The sequence below is a fragment of the Helicoverpa zea genome, chromosome 11 (assembly GCF_022581195.2).
Source record: "Helicoverpa zea isolate HzStark_Cry1AcR chromosome 11, ilHelZeax1.1, whole genome shotgun sequence".
Taxonomy (NCBI): domain Eukaryota; kingdom Metazoa; phylum Arthropoda; class Insecta; order Lepidoptera; family Noctuidae; genus Helicoverpa; species Helicoverpa zea.
The window spans coordinates 2,617,655-2,643,545 of NC_061462.1; the positions used below are offsets into that span (position 1 = coordinate 2,617,655).

The 25,891-nt window shown below is 36.4% G+C and overlaps 1 protein-coding gene across 3 annotated transcripts; it reads left to right on the forward strand.

Annotated features, from left to right (window-relative positions):
• Positions 1–3,336: 3,336 nt before the first annotated feature.
• LOC124634452 (sodium channel protein Nach-like) lies at positions 3,337–13,064 on the forward strand. Of its 3 annotated transcripts, none has more exons than XM_047170032.1 (11): positions 3,337–3,548; positions 5,198–5,392; positions 5,643–5,846; positions 8,224–8,359; positions 8,809–8,913; positions 9,349–9,547; positions 9,695–9,751; positions 9,885–9,963; positions 10,277–10,401; positions 11,013–11,107; positions 12,933–13,064. In XM_047170032.1, the coding sequence occupies exons 1-10, from the start codon at positions 3,418–3,420 to the stop codon at positions 11,105–11,107; spliced, it is 1,326 nt and encodes a 441-aa protein (XP_047025988.1). In that variant the 5' UTR covers positions 3,337–3,417; the 3' UTR covers positions 12,933–13,064. The 3 variants fall into 3 exon arrangements, with proteins under 3 accessions (XP_047025988.1, XP_047025989.1, XP_047025990.1); XM_047170033.1 differs by having other exon boundaries at positions 12,930–13,029; XM_047170034.1 differs by lacking the exons at positions 11,013–11,107; positions 12,933–13,064 and adding an exon at positions 10,655–10,891.
• Positions 13,065–25,891: the final 12,827 nt, after the last annotated feature.

Sequence of the window (25,891 nt, forward strand, 5' to 3'; positions counted from 1 at the left end):
GGTTGATGTGTGCCAGGGCTGCGGGTTGTTCAAAAGAGTTACCGCTGCCCTGGTAAATAAAAGGCCTACGACGGAACACGACGGTTTTTAGTCAGTAAGAGTCTGGACACTTCCTCACCGCTGCTAATCCACAGCGGGGGGGGGTCATTTGATGATTTTTGACGTCGTTAAAAAAAAGGTAGGTTGATGTGCTATTGTCTCTACATATACATAATAGGCATGATGACAGTAATCAAAAATCATTAAAATAATATATTTATTAAATTAAACTTGAAGCTTGGAATATAAAACGCGCATTGTTTTCTTTATTAATAATGTGATTAATATGTATTTTTATAAAATAAAATTACGAAATAAGGCAATCCGCCATGATATCTTGAACACCAATCAGAGCTCGTGACGTCATCTCTGAAAACAACTCGCGCGAAAGCGCGCGAACGTCACATTTCGTTATTGTGAACTTCCACTGCGATCTTTGTTAGGGTTCCGTAGCCAAAATGGCAAAAACGGAACCCTTATAGTTTCGTCATGTCCGTCTGTCCGTCTGTCCGTCTGTCCGTCTGTCACAGCCGATTTACTCGGAAACTATAAGTACTACAGTGATGAAATTTGATGGGAATATGTGTTGTATGAACCGCTACAAAAATATGACACTAAATAGTAAAAAAAAGAATTGGGGGTGGGGCCCCCCATACATGTAACTGAGGGATGAAATTTTTTTTTTCGATGTACATACCCGTGTGGGGTATCAATGGAAAGGTCTTTTAAAATGATATAAAGTTTTCTAAAAAACATTTTTCTTAAAGTGAACGGTTTTTGAGATATCAGCTCTCAAAGTCGTAAAAAGTATGTCCCCCCCCCTCTATTTTTATAACTACGGGGTATAAAATTCTAAAAAAAATAGAGGTGATGCATGCTAATTAACTCTTTCAACGATTTTTGGTTTGATCAAAGTATCTCTTATAGTTTTTGAGATAGGTTGATTTAACTGTAATTTACGGAACCCTTCGTGCACGAGTCCGACTCGCACTTGGCCGGTTTTTTTTTTAATTAATTGTTTATAACACGAGTTATGGAGCCCGGATTTATCAAGGCAAACAGCGCTAATTTGCCTAGAATGGATATCATAATGCTGGGAGAGTTTTTGGCATCAAATAAAGATTTTTGTTCAGCTGAATTTAGAAATGTTAAAACTTCCATGTAAGTATACTAGTTTAATTAAAAAACTTCCATTTAAGTGTATTAGTTTAATTTAAAAAACTTCTATGTTAGAATATTAGTTTAATTAAAAACAATTTTAGTTATAAATAATTCCTCAAATAAACACATACATATAAATACATGATATGAATAAAATGCGTAATATAACAGCAATGAGAGATGAAACCTAACCTCGAAATAGTTATTTACATTATAAACTATGCTAGAATCTAGAGAACTATGTAATAACTTACATCAAAGTGATCTTCACAAAAATAAAGTTGTACCCTGGGCAATATTGCTTTTGAATCTCGCCTTGCAAGTTTAAGCCACTTGTTTCGTATTTTTTTATTGTGAGGAACGTACACAAATAACTTATCAGGAGTTGTTTTGAGATGTGTTCTTACACTGGGGGACCCCACAACACCTATGCACTTTCGAATTCATATTTAATAACACAAAAAACTTAATTATTGCACGAGCGTTGTTTACTTGCGTCTTGTAATTTCAGTCGTGACGTCACAAGTGACGACATGGCACTGACAAGCGTTTTCGCGCCGGATTCAAAGTGGACAGAGAAAAATGCAATTATTTGATAAAAAAACTTCGCATTTTCTTAAAATTAATAATTTTTCATATAAAATAGACGTATACCTACATCATACAAAGGAATTTAAAAATTTGTCATCATGCCTATTATAAGTTTATACAATATATGTACGGTAGACCGCACATCAGTGGTAACTGTCATGCACCTTAAGTCAATAGTAATGAGTACGATTTTCCTATAAAACTGTTACCACTGACCTGAAGTTGACTGTACATAAATATGGCGTTCTGACAAATAAAATCCATTTTATACATTGCGTGCATCCCATTTAATTGAATTTCAGTGTAGCGAACACGTTGACTAATGAACACGACAGCATTACTGCGAGCAAATTATACTGCCGTGGAAATGATGATTTTATCGTACTTAAATGTTATTTTATATTATTATTTAAGTTAATTTACATTTGCTACAGTTACTGTTATTTACATTATTCCAAAGAGGTACAATTGTTTACTAGGATAGTTGAGTGAAAAAATGTGTGTTAGTGAGGATCGTTAACGCGTTATGGGTTTTTTTATAAAAATTGATGTAATAGTGACTGATTTTTAATTCTTACATTAATAAAAAGATATTTTTTTATTAAATAGGAATATTTACATTACGTAAAAATAAACTTATTTATACATATATGCAACTAAAACAATTATAAAATGGCATCAAAAAACTCCTCATCGTTGCCCACCGGGAGTGTACTCAAGAGGCTGGCAGCATTGCCACGTTGGATGGCAATGTTTAATTTTTGACCAAAATAAAAACCAGCCTTTGGGTCACTTGAAGTGTCAGCAAGTCGCTTTGACAGATCTTTAAAAAGCAGATGAGCACTTGGACCCCACGGCCCGAGGGTTTCAACCCCAAACGGCTCAAAGGTATAGTTACCAACCAGGGTGCTATATTTGCGCCGTTTGAGGTTCTCTGCAGCCGCAGCAGCGGAACCAGCACATCGCGCCGAGCTAGGAAGGTGGGATGGTGCAAGAGTATCGACACAGGTCGCGTCCCATACTAAAGACCTACCCATCTTCCACGGGAACAACGACATACCGTCTGGTCTGTTGCCATCGTCGCGTGCCAGCCCACTGGGTTCTAATATGGCTGGAACGCCTACGGCAACAAGAGCGCGACGGATTATGTCATTGATATTCGCATGCCGTGCAAATAAATCGTCCCGCGCTGCGGCTGCACGACAAGCCGTGGTGTCCAAGGCTGCTGACAGCTTCACCACAGTGGCAGCGGTGAGGAGAGCAGCACGGAGCACCCAAACGCAAGCAAACAGCAAGCCGGAAAGTGGTGTCGTCAAACAAGGTGCCTATGTTTGACGACCGAAGTGCCATGTTACGATTTATGTAGATGCGTCTTCTTGATAAAATAACATTTGAAATTGGTAAATCAGCTTCAAGTTAATTGAGTGATCTTTAAAAAGGTACTCATAATGTGCTTAGTTAGAATTTTCCTGTAAAAAGAAAACAAAGAAGAATCAATTAATTTTCGTGTCAATATAATTGCATACTTGATAACATAATCATTATAATTAATTAGAATAAAACGAATTTAGAGTAATATCAACCATGTTCTTCTTACAACAAGGTCTAAAATCCTTTGTGTAGAAAATGTCTCACAAAGAAAATCGCAGCAATTCGTTACTAGGACTGAAAGACAAAATACAGTATTTAAGTGATAAATGCGGCTTACAATGGCTCGGATACGTATTTACTCCGGCACCTACACCATTATTTAAAAGGTAAGCTTTTCAATTAATATGTAGGTACTTCTAAACTGTATTGTCTTTTTATAATTTTGACTTGAAGACGTGCTAAAAAGTAGCTTACTTTCAATAAACAATATTAGAAGCTGTTGAGTTGTTTGTTTCCTTCAAATTGCTCATCTCAGGAACTAAAAACCTGTTTGAAAAAATATATCAGTGTTAGACAGCCCGTTTATCGAAAAAGGCTTTTTTGTCCGGGTGCATGGAGTATTTACCACGGTATGCGGGTGAAACCGCCGGCGGGTGGAAGCTAGTTTAGACAAGGTGCTTAAAGTAGTTGCTCTAGGAAGCTGATTAAAACTACACTACAAAGGCTAGAAGAAACAGACACTTAATACTGTTATGTAATTAATGTCTCGTAACTACAACAATCATAATATAATTGCTCAGAGAAATGGTTTTCATATTCTTCATTTTGCAAACTCAACAAAGCCTGGCTTATCATCAGACTTGTAAAGGCAGCTCTCTGTACTATCAAAGGGACGGCAAGTATAATTGTGAATTATCTAGCTAGACCTGCGTTAAACCCGCACGCACACTACAAACTTTTAGTCGGCCGATAGTTAATTTGGGCTCAAAAATCAGTATGAAGATGAATGGAAGTAAACACGTCACAACGATTAGGTATTTGTACAGAATCAGACTGACCAAAAACTTTGATTGAATTCACGACAAAAAAAAATAACCTCCGGGCATATAGTTATCGGCACTAATCTTGAGCTCTGACCTACATCTGCGCAGAAGTGACGGCTATGACGCGATGCACTGCGGGCCAATCACCGCTTTAGCCCGCCCCCGCGCCTCACTTCATACCACAAAAGGGACCCAATAAATTACTTCTGCGCAGGTGAAGGTCAGAGCTCAAGATTAGTGCCGATAACTATACAGTCGGCCGACTATTTAGTCTGTAGTGTGGACTCAGGCTAAGGCAAAGCTAAGTTTCCTCCTAACTAGGTTGATCTCGTATTTGACTGTAATAAGATGCTGAATAGAAATATCTTATAATGACAGTGGTGTCATCTAGGAACTGCGTAACGCTTTTTCTCGTACTTTTTACTGGACGACGCTGGTATATAGAAGAACACTGATTACTCGGAAATTATTCGTTGGGAAATCTTCTAGTCAAACAAGCATAGGTATGGGCTGCGGGTTGTTCGAAAGAGATACCGCGGCCCTGGTACAAAGGCCTATGACGGAACACGACGGTTTTTAGTCAGTAAGAGTCTGACACTCCCTCACCGCTGCTAACCCACAGCGGGAGGGGTCATTTGATGATTTTGACGTCTTTAAAAAAAAACAACAAGCATAGGTATGTAGCATTTCCTGTAAATCTTAGTTCCTAAGCAAGCTAATGAAATGAGGACTTAGTGTTTTTAGGCAACTTTTTGCTTATGAATACCCAACTACAGCTAAATCTCTCCCGGATATACTAATTCCAAGGTACATTTTAACTAGTTAGTCAAAGTATGACACTATACCTACTAAACTCCATAAAGCTGTGGGATTATTCAACAACTCTCTTTATCTTTGGCCCGCCTACTTTTCAACATTTAATAATATCGGGTGTTCTCAAAAGGACGTCGAGCCACAAAATCTAGATTCGTCATGCTCCATTTTTTTTCTAGATTATTCTGGCTAGCAACAATAACGGCTTGCTGTGCTTGCTCCGCCGTGGTTCTTCGAGGTGCCCTAGCATTGTACACGACTGATGCCGTCTCCTACTCCGTGGAAACTGACTACCTGGAGTGGGACACCCCCTTCCCGGCTCTGACGGTGTGTGAGGAAGCTAATCCAGCGTGGATTAAGAAGTATTTGGTGCAGTAAGTTGGAGTGTCCTTTTTATAAAGATTTAGTGCTTAAAGTTAAATGAAGCAACGAGTCATAGGAAAACGCGTTTTTGGTACTTTAGGAGGGGTATATCTCTAAATCCCGACGTGCTAATGCAACTTTATGTTCTGGACTTCGATTACGTATCAAATATTCTACAAGAAATGATATATTTCACCTTTGCACCAAAAATGCTGTTGACCAGTGTTATTATTTCCAATTTGAATAAATTGTATCTTTTAGGAACAATCTGCCAGCATCTTTAGCCACTTTTAGTCAAGAAGTGAGTTTCCGAAGCGTCAAGTTCTGTCGCTCATGTGTCTCCTGTGAAATGGGCAAGACTTGTGTGCAGAACTTTTTAGAACTCGTCAATGGAATAAGGAAGAAATGTGATGAGCTACTTACTGACTGCTGGTGGGATGGCAAACATTTCCCGTGTTGTGAAAGGTGAGGTATAACCAGCTAATATGTACTCTAAAGCTATGAGGATAAAGTCTGAATTCGATTGATTATGTAAAATAGCTTAATTACTGTTGTATCATATTGTAGCTATACCGCTGGAACAAAATCTTGCAATTAAGGTTGGTTTAAACTATGTACTAATGAAGCTTGGCTAATAAATCTAGCTTCATCTGAAATTCATCCGCTCTTTAAGTAAGTCAGAAGCGTACTATCGTTGCTAGCAGAGAGTTAAGCTCAGTTCACATTGGTTCGATAAAGCTTATTTTTAAAATTGAATAATATTCGTACACAATACATTTTGAGAGCATCATCATTTTCAATGATGATGATGCTCTCAATGAGTCTAACCAAGGGGTATCGGGTTGCCCGGGCAACTGGGTTGAGGAGGTCAGATAGGCAGTCGCTTCTTGTAAAGCACTGGTACTCAGCTGAATCCGGTTAGACTGGAAGCCGACCCCAACATGATTGGGAAAAAGGCTCGGAGGATGATGATCATTTTCAATGATGATATAGCCCAATCTTTTATTTATTTATTTATCTACACACATTACATACAACTTATTTAAATAACAGTCGTCAATTGTTTTGAGTAGCTGAACGGTTCACAATTCACAATCACAACCAAATAGAGTAGTTTTCAGTTGGTGAAATAATATTTGTAAAATACCACAAAAGTATAAAAGTCGTGGTGGCCTAGTGGGTAAAGGACCAATCTCTCAAGTATGAGGGCGCGGGTTCGATCCCAGGTCAGGCAAGTACCAATGCAACTTTTCTAAGTCTGTATGTACTTTCTAAGTATATCTTAGACACGATTGGCTGTGTTTCGGATGGCACGTTAAACTGTAGGTCCCGGCTGTCATTGAACATCCTTGGCAGTCGTTACGGGTAGTCAGAAGCCAGTAAGTCTGACACCAGTCTAACCAAGGGGTATCGGGTTGCCCGGGTAACTGGGTTGAGGAGGTCAGATAGGCAGTCGCTTCTTGTAAAGCACTGGTACTCAGCTGAATCCGGTTAGACTGGAAGCCGACCCCAACATGATTGGGAAAAAGGCTCGGAGGATGATGATGACCACAACTTCACACACACTGTCACATCTACTCAAGTAGTAATCTTTACTATATTACGTTGTACCAATATACTCCCACACTTTACTATATTAACCTCGTTGCACTCACTTAACCCGTATAAAGTAAGCTTTAAGACATTCTACATTCAGGTTCTACGCTACAAAATGAAACGCTACAGTTTACAAGTGAAAATAGTAATATTCAAGTCATCTTGATCGAGTTCCGTGCCAAATTAAATTCTGTCCTGTATTCAGAAACTGTTAGCTGCTTGCTGCTAGCTTTTAATTAAACGCTTAAGAGGTATGGTAAACTTTGAATAGAGGTGTCGCATTTTAGAGTCATTAGGACGCAGTTTAAAGTACCTAGGTATCCTTGACATATTCTTGCATTCTACTATAAAAATGAGAAGTATATTTACACCCACAATCCCGCATCAATGTATTTGAATTATGATGATAATACCTTTTTTTCATATGGCATATGGCTGAACATTTACAGCGAATTTTAAAAATTCAACTATTTAATTTGAAGAAGTACTTACTAGGATTATTAATGTTACCAATTTTCAGGTAATAATAACCCTTTTATGAATTTCTTTTTTGCTACAAAATGATTTGTTTTTGTCTCGAAAATCACCTTTGCTTAGTTATATCAGCATATAACAATGATAATTATGCCAATGTTTCGACGATGATCGATCTACATTTTACTTAGGTATTCTGCTGGAAGTTCCAACGTCCTATAAAACTGTGTTTAAAATGTACCTTTCCTTAATGTAGGTTAGACTAACACCAGCTAAGAATTAGGTCTTCCCTACATTAGCCAGACTTAATTAAAGATAGCCAAGGTGTTTCGACTTTATAGCCTGCGTAACGGACGAGAGCATTTATTGCTAGGTTCTAAAGAGAACGCTTTAGTTTTACTGACTCATTTAGCTTAAGCGTATATGGCAAGAGGTCAAGCAAGCATATATGCCTATGTAACTAATGAGTCATGCTTCGTTCATCGCACACTAGCACTCGCTTTTGAAGTCACTGATTTTTGTAAAACAAAAACAAAATTTTCAAAAGCAACTGAAACTGCAGTTAAGTAGGTGAGACAACAGACACTAGTGTATTGTATGTCACCACCAATACTTGTATAAGTTTTTCTTTGTCTTGAGAGTACCGTTGAACGGGGCTGTATAGATTTTACTTAAATTCTGATATCCTTCTGGCCACGACTGGATTTTGGACAAGTACCTAAATGTAATTGAAGAGCTGTATTTTAATATTCTTCTTGTATGATCTATCCAGGTTCCACCCGATAGCCACAGAATTCGGTAAATGTTTTGTGTTCAACTCTCGTTGGACTGGTGATGAGAACATTATCAACATCAATAGACAGACTGGTCTCCCAAGTCTGGTGTTTTCTGCAACACAGTCTATTAATGTAAGTCTTTTGATTTAATCTTCTCACAAAACACATTCTCTAAAGAATATACGCGGCTTAGGTAAGCCAGGACAGATAGGTATCTGTCCTGGATTATATACAATCGACTGTTTTTCATTTTGAATTTGGATAGGTCATGATCTAGTAGAGGATCGGAAGGTTGTGGGTTCGATCCCTACCCATTGAATTAGTATTGACATGAAAGCAGTCTACATCCAGATATGTAGAGCTTAATTGGAGGGGTGCTATTCCCGCAAATAGGACTATAAAAGAAATGCTGTAAAAGTTTCTGGCAACGTCACTACTTTTCTGTCTATTTATTGTTCTTTTAATGTTTTCCTCCCATTTACCCCCAATAGATATACTCGTAGCATACTATACCTATATAATTCCATCAAATTTTTCACGCAATCCATTCATCATTTTTCCGTTATATTTTTACGATACAGATATGGATACACTCTCCCGATGACATGATAACAATGGCCTCTGAAAATATATTGGGATTCTGCGGCACTCTACATCGAATTACTGATTTTGAGGTCACTTTAAAGGTACATTCTATTTCTTTAGTGGTTCCATCACTGTGATTGTTCCAATCTTCTTTACAATTACAATAACATACAATTAAATGATCATGTATTAAGGTCCTCAGAATCGTTAATTGACTATGTCCGACATAATATTACAATCAGCAGTTAAAAATATGGCGTTACTAAGATTTATTTCACACTAGCTGTTCCCCGCATCCCGACACGGGACTACTTCCCCAGTCGAATAAAAAGTAGCATACGTTCTTTTCTCAGGCTCTAGAAAATCTGTGTAACATATAAGGATCTAAATCGGTTTAGTGGTTTGGCGTGAACTTGCGACATGTGACATTCGCATCTATAACTAAGAATAAGGGGTTGCTCAGAAATATAAATGCATTTGTATTTCTCACAATAATTCACGAATTCCGTCATTCAAATCCATGTTTACCTCCCCAGGCAGAGCACACAATAAGTGACGTCTCGGTCCAGCTCCTCTCGTCATCCAATCGCGACTGTTTGTTTACTCACGAGCGGCCAGAGTTTGCCCACCTTTGGCCGTTTGCCCGCTACTCGTACAGTGCCTGCATTATGTATAGCCGGGCCTTCGTGCAGGCTGAAGCTTGTAACTGCACTCATCATTTTATGCCTCAGATTGGTATGTTGGGTTTTTATAGTATTTAAAAAGAAGCTGGCAAGAAAGCTTTAAGATGAATTAGTAGATTACACATTTAAGTTTTGTTGCACGATCGGAAAAAAATAACGGTTTAGTAAAGATTAATAATCAGTTTCATATTATTTTCAGGCAATATACCAACATGTGATTTTGATGGCTTAGTCTGTCTTCATAAAGCTAAGAAAGGTGAGTACCTATTGAGTAGTTTTTCTGTTGAAATCTGTTAGCGGTTGCTAACAGAGTTTGCACACCAGCGAATTTTCCGCTCAGTTTTTCGAGCTACATGACGCTGTTTCTTACCCATTTTTTATTCTTGTAGAGGATTTGAGCACTGAGCAATACCATTGCCCAATGGCTTGTGAAGAAATTATTTACACTGATATCCATGTCGCTTGTCCGTAAGTAAAACTCAAACATATTTCAATCTTTCAGAAATAAAACGTTGTATTAAGTCGTATATCTTAGTTTCATTATTAATTCTTAACGTTTGACTACATCGTCTGTCCTTCTAAGAAGGATCAAAAGGAATAGGGACACGGTCATTTTCCAACTTCATACACAACTTCAGAATATCGAAGATTTTTTGTACGGGTCAAAAATTGTTTAATTCCAGCATTTAACTTAAATAAAATACAAAAGTTGTGTCTAGTAGCTCAGTCATTTCTATTGAAAAATGTTAAATGTACATACTATACTTACATTTTTAATTAGTCGTCAATCAAGCAACGTGCCTGAAGAGCTACTCCGCCGTGGCACACGAGGTCGTGTGAGCCTCGCCAATCACCCCAGCCTGAGGGTACGGCGACAAGCCATCAGGGAACTACTCGGCCTCGTTGGTAAGTCCATCAATCAATATCCAGGTGTCAAAAATTGCAAAACGGCAAAAAGCCGGGGCTATTAGTGTGACACAAGAACTTTTGTATGTAGGTAATCCAGCCATAATAGCCAGATATTTCATATAAGTACAATTGAGTAGTTAATATAATGCATCATATTGAAGCATCTTGAAATAACGCCACTCTCAATCGTTTTGATGGAAATATATTTTTTATTCGTTCAGTAATATTTATGTGTATTGTTATCACAAAGCGGCCCGCAGTCTGGAAGTAGGTACGTGATTGATTTACCCGTGCATCGGAGAGCATGTTAATGTCGGCCCTGCGCCTTATCTCTCTCCGGTCATGTCGGATTATCGTCCCATCGAGCTATGAGAGTGAAGGAATAGTGAGTGCCCTTCTGTCTGTGCAATTGCTTGTGCACTATATATCCTATCCTACGCAGCTGGCTGATCTCCTGATATAAGAACAGCCGGTAGCGTGGCCGAAATCGGCCTCGGAGTACTTATTATTAAAATAAATTACAAACGTTAGTTTTAATTTTGTGTTTTTGAAGCTTAAGATATGCTGGCTACGGCAGAAGGCATGGAATTTTCATTATTTTGTTGCAGTGGACGTTGGCGGTGTCATCGGAGTGTTCTTCGGCGCATCTCTCCTCAGTTTTATAGAAGTTATCTACATACTATTTATACGAAGATATACATAGGTAATCCGCAGCTATTTTAACTACTTTTCGGCCCAACGGGACTTCAAAAATGTATATTATTTAAAATCTTACCACTTTTTAATATTTTTGTATCAACACCTCTTTGAAATTTCTCCTTCAAAATATTGGCTGATTTATTCCGAATTTTTCCTTCAATATTGATTTATTTATAACCTGTGACATTTGTACGAATCGAATTTGAAAACCAGACTATCACTTGAAATTGGACTGAACGGAAAGAAATAATTTCAATATGACGTTTATCAAGCAGCCCTGTTCTAAATTGGTTTTCAATTTCTATCCAATTCTCACAAACAGTCAATTACAATGGCTATTAAATTATTAGTATTGTTATTTTTGCTTCAAGTTTTTACAATAGATTGCCAAAATTATGACAGTAGTTATTACCAAGCACTGAAGGCCTTGAGTAGACCACGTACGTATATTTTTATGTATTTTCATTAGATGGTGCAGTCGTCAGCACATCAAGCTATTTGAAAACTTACACAATCAACAGTGAACTTTATAATTAAAGAGATAAAGGTGAAAACCAATTAAAGAAATTTGACAGATTACTATTTAGCTTTATGTACTGGCGTCTGTATTTTCGGCCAAAAATGTGGTCTATCTTTGTTATGGAACAACAAGATAGGTAAACTCCTTACTGTCTGTTTACAAATTAACTTTAGCGATATCAGGTCGCGCAGAAACTATCAAAACTGGTAGACTACTTTCTTGGCCCACTGTACATAAGAATAATAATTTGATTCTGCAAGTCTAGAACCAAAGTTTGGGAGAAATTGAGAGAACCGCTCCACCAAGCTGAATCGAAATTCCTATTTCCCGAAGGAGTAATACTATCCATTCTGTGTGATCTAAGAAAACCGTTTTGGCATTTAAATCTTATGAGTTGAACTCGTCTAGTCGTTCCTTGAGGAATGAAATTCTTACTCCCGGTAGAGGTCTGCAAAACGGTAAAACTAGTACCAAGCTGTCTTATAATTTTAGACCATGTTAATGTTTGACCTCATATTTAGTGCGTTTAAATTTTAGATAATAGGAAAGAAAATCAAACTAGTTAGGTACATAAGTTACAAAAAAGTTCGTATATATTAAATACTCTTCTATTTCAGTTTTTCTTAAAAAAAATTACATCTGCTTTTTGGAATCTCAGATAGTTTTTATTTTTAAATGTCACTTTGAGAGCAAAATTTTCTGCTTCTACTCCGTTCTTAAAAAATGAATTCTAAATTATTAGTTTGCTTATTTTTCACTATATTTACACTGAATGTTCAAAATGCACATGAAGTCCACCCAAATTATAGAGATATAGACAGAGTTTGTAAGTACCTAATTTATTGGTTTTCTTTAAGAAAAGTCAGTTCTTGATATACATAAAGATTGACAAAAAAAGCTTTGAAGGCTTTTCTTTGATTTTATAGAATCATATCAGTATTTCGATTTGGCATCTCTAAATTACCGTAATTTTTTTGCCTGATATATAGACACAAAGCCACTATTATAGGAGAGGTACCTGCAACTTTTATGTAAAACTTACACGTGAAGCAGGTGCCTTACCAGTTAGCATTTACCTACTGGTTAACCCAGGCGTCCTTATAGAGCGAAAATTATAGTCAGTGTGAATGAATACTCTGCCCTCTACTTACGTAACAGATTATATTATCTATCAATTACTACTGCACACCCTTCATTTCGATAGTCCTATATTATATTGCTTGGTTGAACATTTCACTAAGTTTGCAGAAGCAACTTTTTTGCCGAATACGTCAGTCAGTTTATTAACTGAGTTAATTTTTCACAGCAGATCTGGATAACTGCAACGAAACCGAATGCTCCGCTCCCTGCATTGGCGCCGCTCCGCCGAAGGTTTGTCCTCCGAAGGTGCCTGACTGCCACTTCGGCTGCGCGTGCCACACCGACTGCGATATGGGCATCGTCTACTGCTTCCAAACCAAAGACTGCCTCAGGCCTAGAAGATTCTTCACCAGGCGCCGGAGAGTCAGCACCCTCAAAATCACAGTTTAAAATAACTTATGAATCAACGCTTGTTATTTCAATTTCATCTGCTTCATTAACTTTATAATTTATTATATTTATTTCATTTATCATTCATGACATTTATAATACAAAATCATTCATCCATTTTGAAGATTTTTTAGCTAAAGGCGTATGTATTGCGAAGATAGTATAAGTTATCAAAAAAAAGCTATTGTGTTAGTAGTCATTGTTTTTAGTAGATTAAAATTAGACCATTTTATAATAGTTCCTTATCTCATAATTTAGTTGACTTTCAAGCTTTAAGGCTTATTAACACTACATCTTTGCAACTGGTCTTATCTTATGTTAAGATTTCAATAGATCTTGCAACAAGCAATTTCTTAATCTTTTGAAATTATTAGTTAGCCTCAGAGGATATTTTGTGTAGTTCACGGAGTTTTATTATAAAGCTGACTCTGATGAGAAAGTGCGAAAAATAATATTTGATTGCAGTGTACTGTACCCTGAAAAATTCTCCAACTTTACCAGTGTTGAAAATAGAACACTGCAATTGATTATTTGCGCTTTCTGGTCATTGCTTTCATCAGTTATTTGTGCACAAATATATTCAAATGAGGATTTTGATCATTTAGATCTACTCTGAGATTAAGGAAAATTGCTTGGAATACTAATAGCTGTTTATATTCTAAAACCATTTTCTTATTTCTTATTTTTAATACATTTCAATAATCATTTCCTTACCTTAAAGTTTTGTAGTGTTAAACGGCCTTATGATCATTTACTAGTTCTAACATTTTTAAAGCTTTGATTTATATAGTTTTTTTTTGTTTGGTCTGTTGTATCATGTTCTATTTATAATCTACTCGAATTCACTGGACTACTAATACAACTTCATTACAAATATACGCATAAATTACTTTAGAAAATCCTTTTCTTTTCATATATCATTGTCATTCATTATAATCATCATCATATTTATTATATTTAAGCCGTGTATTCGCATTTTATTTATTTTCATATCATTAAGTATTTTAACATAATTTCCAACGTCAGCTATAGTACTTTTAATATTATAATTATCTACTTTTCTCAGACTACGTGTCCTCAGTTTCTCATCATGGTTTGATTTGAAGCCTGCTCACTCACCTTTTCTCTATTCATAGTGGTGTGTAGTTTCATTTTACCTTCTTATATTACCTTTTATTACCTTTATATTACCTTCTTTTCTTATATTACCTTCTTTTCTTATATTACCTTCTTATACTGCCTTTTTTAAAACATTAACATTGTCTGGTATAATATTAATCTTATGCATGATTATTTGTAAAGTTAATATCATCGATAATCCACTAGTAGTTCCCAGTATTTTTCATATAACAATCGTGCGTAGGACTTTAAGCTTTTCAGGCAATTTAGTGTTTGAAGTGTATACTAAATTCTGTGAATTTTATAACTCGTGTCGTCCAAATGCTAGTGATTCGATTTTGTAAGTCTTGTGTTGTTTGGTGATTTTTTTGGTGTGTGTAATAAATGCTAGTTTATTTGAAGGTTTTGTTTAATTTAAAATATTTTCAGCTGACCTACCACGGCTCCACCCGCGTCCCAAGGTCGGTACGTCCAGCACTTGGGGAAAAAAATACTAAGCATAGGCTATAGACTATTTATGTTACAAGTTTCATCTCTATCGATTCAGTAGTTTTGGTATGAAAGACATACTGAAGGTCAGAGTAACTTTTACATGAATTATTATAAGCAAGGATTGTTTTGTGAATACTAGTAAACAGTTATGAATCTGATGGATGTCAATAAAATGTCTGCTTATCCTAAATCTATGATTTCTGCTTCACCCACATGAAATGCTCTTCATCAAATGATCGAGTATTTCATGAAGTGAGCAAATATATGATTTATTCGACATCTTTATTTTATTTATTGTAACGATCGATGTCGAGATCAGTCATCGATAATATTTTAGGTGTCGAGTTATGAAGATGAAAATCACTCACTAAAATAGTTTAACGTGGGCGTCTAGAGGGGGATACAAAACGAACGTATATTATGCGAATTCTGAAAAAACTGCATGGACCGCTTCCCTCGGATTCAATCGAACAAATTACATATTAATTAGTTCAGCTGGAGAATGAAACCCATTGGATACGCTATATTTTTTCAGTTGTTTTTAAGCTATTGCATAGCTTCTATCGCAGGCCTTAAGCGCGGGGACCAAATCCAGAAATTCCGTAACGAAAAAACCTCACGCTTCCCACTCCGACGGGCACGGAGGTGTGGCTTGAAGGCCGTGCATCGTCTAACGTCGTGTCAGTTCGGCAGTCTTCGACACGGCGCTGTGTGTCGTGCGATTAGACGTATTGTACGACTTTACGGAACTCGCCCGAATCGAGACGAGCTGCTCCGAAATCGGACGAATACAATACAGAATGCTATGCAATAGCTTTACCGCGGCAGTCCCCGAGTGCCACACGTATTTTTTTTTTCTTATTTATAGTCTGCTATTATACCTTCTCCTAAGTCTGAAAAATACTACTCTTTAAACCACATTAATGTCGGTTCAGCCAAACGCGAGATAGCCTCCTTTTTTGAAGTCGGTTGAACACTAAAACAGCAGCCTGTATGAGTTTTGAAGATCGTTAAACGAGAAATAAAATATAAAGCGTGTTTTCAATAAAAATAAGATGAAAATAACTTCTGTAAATGAGTCTAATCGTAAACTAGAAAAAATATCGCAGCTTCTTGTGAAAATACAGAATTTAGATGTTCTTGTAATAAATACATCTCGTTAAAAATATTGGTATGGATGACGGCTAACGGTTGATTTCTCTACCTGATTAATGTTAAAAACCAATGTAATCCGTTGTTTAGAGATTCGAGATTGAATTTTGAAACCTGCATTGAAAGGATGTGAAGGTGATTTGATCAAATACGTGTGTACTAATATTGAGCTTTGAAAATGGTATCTGTCTCATAATTTTTATTTAGTCAATCGCAATAGATAAACCATTGTCTTATTGCAACAATTTTTGAATAAGTTATTTATAGTTTTTATTTATTTATTTATTTAATGCTTCTGCACATTGCGTACAAGGCGGACTTAACGCCATAGGCGTTTTCTGCCAGTCTACCTTTGGGTGGCGGAGAAATAGCTGTGGTAGGCGCAAAGTTTTTGTTAAAATATTGTCAACAAAGAACACAAAAAAAATATATATACAATATATGAACAATAATAAATTATATACAGTATACATACATACTTAAATACATACATATTACATTTGCCAGGAGAGGTCAAGAAACAAATTAACAAAAAAAAAAAATGAAGAGAAAAAAAAACAACAAAAAAAACTGTCTACAGTTGCGATTCTGCCAATTCCCTATGGATGTGGTCGCGTAATTTCTTTTTGAAGAAATAACGACTGTTAACTATCCTGATCTCCAATGGTAGCTCATTCCAGAGAAGAATAGACTTAACAAAGAAGGAAGATTGAATAACATCTGAACGATGAGCAGGGCAGTGAAGAAGACGATTATTAGAGGAGCGGAGATTTTTATTGTGCTGTGAACACACATACTGAAAGTGGGAGGTTAAGTATGAAGGTGAAGGCGGGGTAAATAGTATAGAGAAAAGAGTAGTTAAAGCCCTCATCACACGTCGTTGTCTTATCGGTAGCCATTTAAGTTGCGCTCGATACGCTGACACATGATCGTACTTGCGGAGATTAAAAACGAATCGAATGCAATTGTTGAGAAGCCGGTCAAGTTTATTGAGCAGATCTGCATTCAGGTCATAGTAGCAAACATCACCATAGTCAATTATGGGAAAGATTAAGGTTTGCATAAGCGTCGCCTTAACATTGAATGGGAGAACATTTTTCAAGCGATAGAGGAACCGTAGCGTGCTAGTAACTTTCTGACTGACAGCTGCAACCTGTGATTGCCAGTTTAGCGTGGAGTCAATGTGGAGGCCAAGATTTTTCACAGTGCAACTGTACGGAATGTTGATGCCGTTAAAAGCTAAAGGTGGCAAGCCAACACTATCAACTTTGCTCATAGTTCTCGAGCTTCCAATAATAATGTTATCTATTTGCATTTGCATCAGTGCCCAAAAAAAACACCAAACCCTCACAAAATTCAAACAGACGCACCAAAAACCGAATACATTATTATTCAGGTTTTCCCGTGTAGCGTTTCGATTGTTAGTTATTTATGACAATCCGCTCCGATTTCAGGATATTGTATTCACTTACCGGCGGATACAACGATCTCTTGGTGCCAATTTTACTATACCTGTAGGAAAATTAATTGTGAATCGAATAACCGAATTTTGAATAAGTATAGTTAAGATGAATCATGATATCGGGATCGAGTTATTTTTATGTTTACGATAACTGTTATTTTTATGATTCATATTACCGAGTTTTTCGCTGGATGCAGGTCGCCTCCAATAGGTATCTGTGGAGATCTAAGGGGGAAGCCTATATTCAGCAGTGGACATCCTATGGCTGAGATGATGATCATGATCACCGAGTAAAGTAGCTAGCATATACCTTTACTAATAAAAGACTGATCAGCATTGAAAATCCGATTACCTCTCACCAAACTCGCTGAAATATCGTGGCGACAGATAAGAGTTACATGCTTTTCTTTATCTAATGGTCTCTGCACACAGCGGGCGCGGCGCGGCGGGACGGGACGGCGACGCGACACTGACCAGTTGTAATGTACTAGATATTACGGAGGCCGCCACACAGAACCGTCCCGCTCGACGCGACGCGACGCGACGATCTAGTACATTGTGTCACGTCGCCATCCCGTCCCGCCGCGCCGCGCCCGCTGTGTGCAGAGACCTTTATTCGCTTTATAACGGGTAAAACATTAGGCTAAATGATGTTCCTGAAAACAAACAAACTATTTCATCTTTTTGTAACCTTTCAGGGAAGGAAACGAAGGTAATAATTTCGAATGTTTATTCTATTTTTTTTCATAAACGAATATTTTTCAAAAGCCTGAAATAAAATTTAATTTCGTCCTAAATGTCGTACCTCGCAGGCATCGAGGCAGAATGATGAAATACCTTTGCCTTTGCATGAATTGCAAAAGCGCGGGAGCGTCGCTTGAAACTGTATATTAATAGTTTTACGTGAGTCTTTGCTCTTTAAAATATTTTCAGCTTATGCTGAAACAGGTAATATTCAGTTTGGAAACTTATGTTCAAGTGAGTTTTGAAAGTGTATTGTTTGTATATTTTTTTTAATAATATGAAAAGAATGGATGCATATAACAGCAAATTCGCGTTTGTAATATTTAAACATTTATTTCATTTTTCAAACCAGCTAGCACATATAAAAAAAGTCTCATTAAAAAAGTATGCTTGCTCCAAATATGAAACGTAATATTATTATTATAATATTTTTTTTTTCTTTGAAAGCCGTATTTAAGCTGTATACAATTCTAGTGTATACGAATATTAAACACCTAACAACGGTTGACCGAATTGCAATCCGCGAGTCCTTTTGAAATTCACTCGCAACACGCATAGTGAACGATTTTATTCGATTTTTATGCGAGTTATTCGATTTGCGTGACAACGCTCTTCACTCGAGTGGGGGCTATGATTTCATTTTCTAGACTTTGATAGGATTCGTGATTGAACACCCTTTATTTTTGAAATAGTTTCGGCAGAAGGGCGAAATCACGGGGAAATCAACATGATATCTCTCTCTATATATAAGTAGGTATAAAATCGAGAAATAAATCTTCTCCAAAATTTTCGAAGTCCCGTATATCATAAGAGGAATTAAACGCTTTTTTTATGTACCTACGAATAATTTGCATAGACCCCTAAACTCAAGGTTTCCCGTATTCAAGTAAGAGGATATCTATGTTTCTCAGTAACTCAGGGAAAACTTTGTTTGTGGAACTTATTAGTTTATTAGCGTACATGCCTTTGATAGAAGAACTCTGTAATGTTTTCCACGTTCAGGATTAACCTCGATTGCGGAATGCGAAGGATTTCTTAAGAAACTCCCAAAAGGATTAACTTACTGCTTCTGTACTGATATTGGACATCTGAAAGTGATTTGTTGTTTGTGAATCTTTTACAGTAAATTGACTGAATCGTTTGAAATGTTTAATAGATTGTGCCATATGTTTTAATTTTTTTGTGGAGCTACCAAGAATGCGAATGATGCATCGGGACAACCGACAGTTTCCATGCAAAAATGGACGGTAGTGTTCAAAAATGGACGGTAGTGTTCAATACTTTATCACATTCAAAAACATTTTAAACTAAATAAAGACAAAAAAAAAACAGAAATTATACATCGTATTACTTTAAGTCTACAATTTGCGGCAAACAAAAAAGCATTGTCGCTTCGAGCGCTCAGTACCTACGTATAAAATATCCGCTATTTATCCGAGCGTTGTTCTCTAGTCTAGTTAAACCAAGGCGTTTTATTGCAACACTGCTTTATTAATAACCGGACACTTATAAAGATCAGTTTCACGATATAACTAGGGTTTATTAAAGGACTCAGATATTAGCTAGTTATTTTCTATTCCAGGAAATGGGGACTGAAATGAGTAGTTATTTGCTTTTTGTGGGCTGACATGTGTGTCCAAAATACACTTAAAAAGTATATAATGAGACTTCGTAAAATAAAACACTTGGAAAGTATATAATTATAACTTACCTGTGTGTGTGTGTGTGTTTTTTACTTTTTCAGGCGCAAACGGCTAAACGGATTTTGACGAAACTTAGTAGGTACCTGATATATAAATTTAACGTATAGGCTTCTTTTTATTCGAGTGTATGAATAAGTTCCCTCAAGATGCAGGTAAAACCACTGGCGGAAGCTTTGTTGCTCTTGATCGAAGTAACAGACTTTTATAGCATGTTTATGACTGTTTATTTTATGCTCTGCTGATGACTAACATATAAAGCTGTGAATATTACTACTTTATGATCATATTTTAAATAGTAGGTAAGTACTTTTTGATAGTGATATCTGAACGAAGATTTTTGTAGTTCTGTATTTTCTTCGGAAAGAGGGAGAAGGATCAGTCATTAGAAATACAGAATCAAATTCAAGGTTACAAAATTCTAAATGATCAGTAATCACGTTGCATGATAATACATTGGCAGACTTATCGATCGGTCCGTCACCAATACGTTTGTTTTGCTCACCACTTACGATATATCAATCCAATTATCCCCAGCTAGCGGGTAGTTGATGATTAATGATCTATTGCCAATATTTAACCCGCGACGTAACAAGAGGGGAGTTCAAGTTTGCTCCATATATACGACTCTCTCCAAGTGCACGCCACTGAGATCTATTTTCGGCTTCTCGCATCCAGCTCCTGCCAGCCGTCTTGCGCAAGTCATCACTCCACCGTGCCTGAGGACGTCCTACACTACGTTTGCCGAGGCGTGGTCTCCACTCTAGAACTCGTTTACCCCAACGGTTATCGTTGGAGAGGCCTATGTCCAGCAGTGGACTGCGATAGGCTGATGATGATGATGATGATGATACGACTCTCAACCCGATTTTCCAGTAGTTCTTAGAAATTTCATCAAAATCGGCTCAGCTATTTGCAAGTTATGACCTGTTTTGGCAAAGGGAACAAGAAACTAATTTAACTTCAAAGCCAATGCAGAAAGCTGAAAACACATACACATTAACCTCTGGTGATTTTAAGACGTTCTCATTATTCTTTTTTCCCGGTGAGACTATTCACACGCCTCACCACATACTATAAAGCATTATTTCTGCCGCAAAATCTCATACATTTGCGGTATTGAGTAGCAATTTCTTATGTAAACGATGAAACACACCTTCTCTGTGTGTTTATTGAAATAAGTTTCACCCAAGATCACTGAAATGGAAATGCAATCTCCATCTTTGTTTCATATTTACATGTCATGAATGAAATCTCAGACTCACATACATTATATGTTTAAAAGAAAGTCGTGTCAGTTACTCCACTTATTACTTAAGAACGGCTGAACCGATTTAGCTGAAAACTGGCAGGGGGGTAGTTTAGAGCCAGGAGAGGGACATAGGATAGCTTTTATAACAAAAAATAAAAATAAAAAATACAATTATTATTTTAATATATTATTCTGGACATACAGCGCCAAATCTGCCGGATGCCACTATTCCACGCGAACGAAGTCGCGGGCAAAAGCTAGTAATGTGAATAAATATAATCCTTAATGCGAAAGTAGCTTTGTATGCCAGACACTCTTTCGCGCGAAAACTACTGCTGCCTTACATACCACAACACAGTTGTAACTTATAAAGAGTAAAATTGAAGCGTATGGGTTGAAATTGACTCCAATATGGAAAAAATATTTGCACAATATCACTTTCAATTCATTCCGATTCAGAACTTTCACACAAAAAAACAATACCCAGTCGGTTATTTCACGCTTCAAAATTGGCCGTCACAAAAAAAGTAAAATTTACTGAAAACTGCGTAGCTAAAATATGGCTAGTTCTAAAATGTCTGCATATTACACGGGGTCGACTAGTTTACATTCTCAATAACTTCCAATATAATACAGCCTGCGGTTTTATACGGAACCAACCAATTTCGTTACTGGAAATTGGTTTTCCTCTCGACCTGCTTTTCACGGCGAAAAACTATTTGTGAAGTTATTTTTTTCCAATCATTCGGTTAAGATTCAGTTTTGAAACGTGTCATTTATTTCGATACGTTCTATTGCTATCAAACAATTGCATTGTAAATAGAGAAAAGTTCGTAATATAATATTTTTCTCACAATATATATTTCGATCAAATTGAACGCTAAGGTATAGATAGAAATCCTTAGATATATCCATTTTCTTGATGCTTTTTGGAGAGTGAATTTCTCTGTTTCTACAACCCTATTATTTTTGTTGGAAAAACACATACATATCTGCTTATAAATAGTTAAGTATATTATTTTAGTTCTAGAGGTATATCCAAACCTGCTAAACGTTTAACGTACGAGGTATAAGGCTAACGGTACATCAAAGGCGAAAAATTCTCACACATGCTTTTAGTTCTAGTCTGCTTTTACAGCAAACTTATTTAAGGCTGTGGTTAGACGTTAAGTGCACGTCGCGAGCTATTTGTCGACGATCGTGTCGTCATGCCCTTATTCCCTTTTATTAAATTTAAGCACATGTGAGTGATGAATTTTAGAAGACGTGTGCCATATTTTTAATGTAATGTTATTTTAGGATACGATGTTGTGACTATGTAGGTTTTATATATAATATTCAATACTAGTTTTCACGCGATTTCACCTGCGTTCCGTGACAACTACTGCCCGTACCGGGATAAATAAAGACCATGTTAGTCGAGAAGATTGTAGCTTTCCATTACTAAAATAATTTTTCAAATCGGTTCTGTATTTGCGAAGCCTTTGCGGTACAACCAATCAAACTAAAAAATGTTTCCTCTTTAATATTACGATAGATAAATGTATATCAATATCATTTTAATCCATATACTATAACATATGGCTACAATACATTAAAATTAAAATCCGTATGTAATATTCAATATTTACCATGATCCCACTGTAAATCAGAACCGTTATACCATTATGCTGCGAAATCACCAAATGTAATTCCAACGTAGGTACATTTTCAATATAAATGTAGATTTTCGACAGCGTATTTCAACAGTTTATTGAATAATCCGTTTTTGGTACAAACGCAAATAAACATTTTCACAAATTACTCGAAGCCGGAAAGGATTTCTGTGTCCACTTTGGTTTTGTTCTTTTACGGTACGATAAAGAGAAATTTATATTGTCCCACACGGCCGGGAATGTCCCATTTTGTCCATTAAATAGTGGTCACTTTGTTAGAGGTAAAAATGTTACTTAAAGTTCTTTTGAAAAAGGTTATTTTTTTTTGCTTTCAGTTGAATTAAGTGTCGTAGAACTAAATATAATTATGAATCTTACATTGCGCTTTTATTTATTGCTCATTTGTTTTAAGGTACCTACATACAAACTTATCTAGTGATCATATTATGTCTTAGTAATATCATACTACATAGAACTGGCGTGTATTTACTGGTGTAAATATGCCTTTACGCTCAGTTAAGGACGTTTTAGGAATTTATTCAAAACGAAACAACAACTCGTGCATTACATTAAAAAGATACAAACTGAAGTAGATAAAAGGTCAAAAATAAAAATAACATTTTTATCATAAACCCTTATCCGACAAAAAATAACTACCTTTATCTTTGCTGACCGTTTAAAACCGTAAAGAAATCATTTTCACCTTCAGAACATAAAATGAAACGTTCCTTTTGACGCTATAAATCATATTCAATGTGACACTAGCAATTGCCAAGTTCTCAAGTTTGGCAGAACTTATGGTTACAATAGTTGGTTTTAACTTGCTATAAAGTTATGCTTGTAAAGTATTTTTACATTATATGTTTCGGAAATGTAGTTTTAGCTTTCAGAAAACTGTTGAGATTTTGGAATATTTGTGGCGTCCTCTTTAATTGGGACTCACCGAAACCCGTGAACCGTGAAATTTTTAAAGCCCTAGGCCGCCCATCTTTTTAACCCCCGACGCAAAAACGACGGGGTGTTATAAGTTTGACGTGTCTGTGTGTGTGTGTGTGTGTGTATGTGGCATCGTATAGTTCGGCCATTCAGAGAATGCGTTCCTGACACGTCGCGATTGAACTGACGACGTAACTTTGCAATGGCGTTGCAGTTACGATAAAAATATTTTTGCTGGTTGTTTACCGTTTTAACAATTGAGGAGCATTAAAACAACATTATTATATCAATAATCAATGAATGTAGTTACGTCGTCAGTTCAATCGCGACGTGTCAGGAACGCATTCTCTGAATGGCCGAACTATAGTTCCCAAACGGATGATCCGATTGTAATGCGGTTTTTTTTGTTTGAAAGGAATGTCATTCGGGAGTGTTCTTAGCTATGTTTGGTGGAAATCGGTTCAGGTCTTCAAGGTCATCAGCTCGTTTGTTAGGTGTGATAGGAATGTTACACGCTCAGTTTACTTGCAAGCATATGTGGGATCTGAAATTTGAAATACTAATGTCTTCTAGAACCACTGAGCTGGTCTGCTGTTAGGACACGAAGATAGGAGATGTAACCCTGAACTGCTGTTTAGTAAACCCATCGAGTTTGGGCTCGTTGAATTTGTCTTGACGAGTTCTCTTCATGTTTCTGATTGACGAGAACCTGATGCTGGAAATGGGATGTGGCGGATGAAACCCTGGAATGCCGGAATGAAACGGATAAACCGATTTATATTTTTGCTGAAAATCTAGAATGACCAAAGGTTAATCTTTGTTATTTCGCAATCTGTGCAATTCTCCCAGAGCTGGTTTGTCATGAGGATTGTTAAACAGCTTCTTTTGGCCGAGATCGCATATAGCGACCCCATCTTAAAATAACAGAAATTAAATGAAAGAAGGAAAAATTAAGGAGCTCCTTCAAAAAGCATGAAATAAAATTAAATTATAAATTTAAAAAAACCCCCGACCCAAAAAAAAGCACGCAATTATTATGACAAAAGGTTAAAAACGCTAAACCCTATAAAAAGCAAAAAATAACTTTTAACACTACGTAAGTACCAACTAAAGCATGTCAGACTAAACTAAATTTTGACGTGTCGGGGGACCGCTTTTTACCTTTAAAAATACTTACATAAATCAAATGATACCTACCTAATTACAACATTCGTATAAAAAAAAACACGTATCTAAACAAAATTGTATAAAAAGTTATAAGAAGTATATGTAATGTAGTAGTATATAATTACTTCTAACGTTAGGCTAATAAATTAGAGCGGTCCCCCGACACGACAAAATTTAGTTTAGTCTGACATGCTTTAGTTGGTACTTACGTAGTGTTAAAAGTTATTTTTTGCTTTTTATAGGGTTTAGCGTTTTTAACCTTTTGTCATAATAATTGCGTGCTTTTTTTTGGGTCGGGGGTTTTTTTAAATTTATAATTTAATTTTTATTAAGAAGGTTCCTAAATGAAGGAAAAAATATAAAAGTCTGTTAGTAATATTTAATGTTGAGTTATTTTGTAATTTTGATCCCCCGAGGGTTAAGCACACTGTTGTCTAAAGTGTCGGCCGATAGTTGGTTCGCTAGGTTATTTTGAAGGCTATATCGTCAACCTAATCAGATCTCCTAGTCTATCTTATATCTCCCGGATACCTGGTAGTGAAATGTGCGCACATCAATTGTCATCCATTCATAGTAATTAAATATGATCTCAATCAAACATTCAGCTGACTATATAAAAGTTTGCAGCGTGCCGAAGCACTAATGGAATTTTGTTACTAGTTGTACTTCCAATATTAGCAACTAGATATACCTATATAAAATTAAGTTAGCACCGAGCTAGGTAATAAGCCTGATGAGAGCTTAATGATTGCCACGTGTTAGTATTTCAGGCTCCACGTTTACTGTTTAAAAATAGATGGTTCATAGCAGTGTTTTAATCATTTAGCAATTTCAGACTTTATGCTGTGAGGAATAGGGTCTAGAGTTCTTTAAATAACGTAACTTCTAGAGCGAGAGAATCTACTTTTGCAGGACTTACAATTAAGTTGTATAAATTCTTTCGATTTACTCAGAAAGTTTTAAACAACTGTAGGAAAAAACATCATAATCATATTTTGGGAAACTTCAGCGATTTTCAAAGGAAAAATTATGAAGAGCTCTCATAATTTCTCTTAAATA

Coding starts and splice junctions, on each gene's coding strand:
- LOC124634452 (XM_047170032.1), top strand. CDS start 3,418: ATGTCTCACAAAGAAAATCGCAGCAATTCGTTACTAGGACTGAAAGAC. Junction 9,964..10,276: donor GATATCCATGTCGCTTGTCC/GTAAGTAAAACT, acceptor ATTTTTAATTAG/TCGTCAATCAAGCAACGTGC. Junction 10,402..11,012: donor GGAACTACTCGGCCTCGTTG/GTAAGTCCATCA, acceptor ATTTTGTTGCAG/TGGACGTTGGCGGTGTCATC.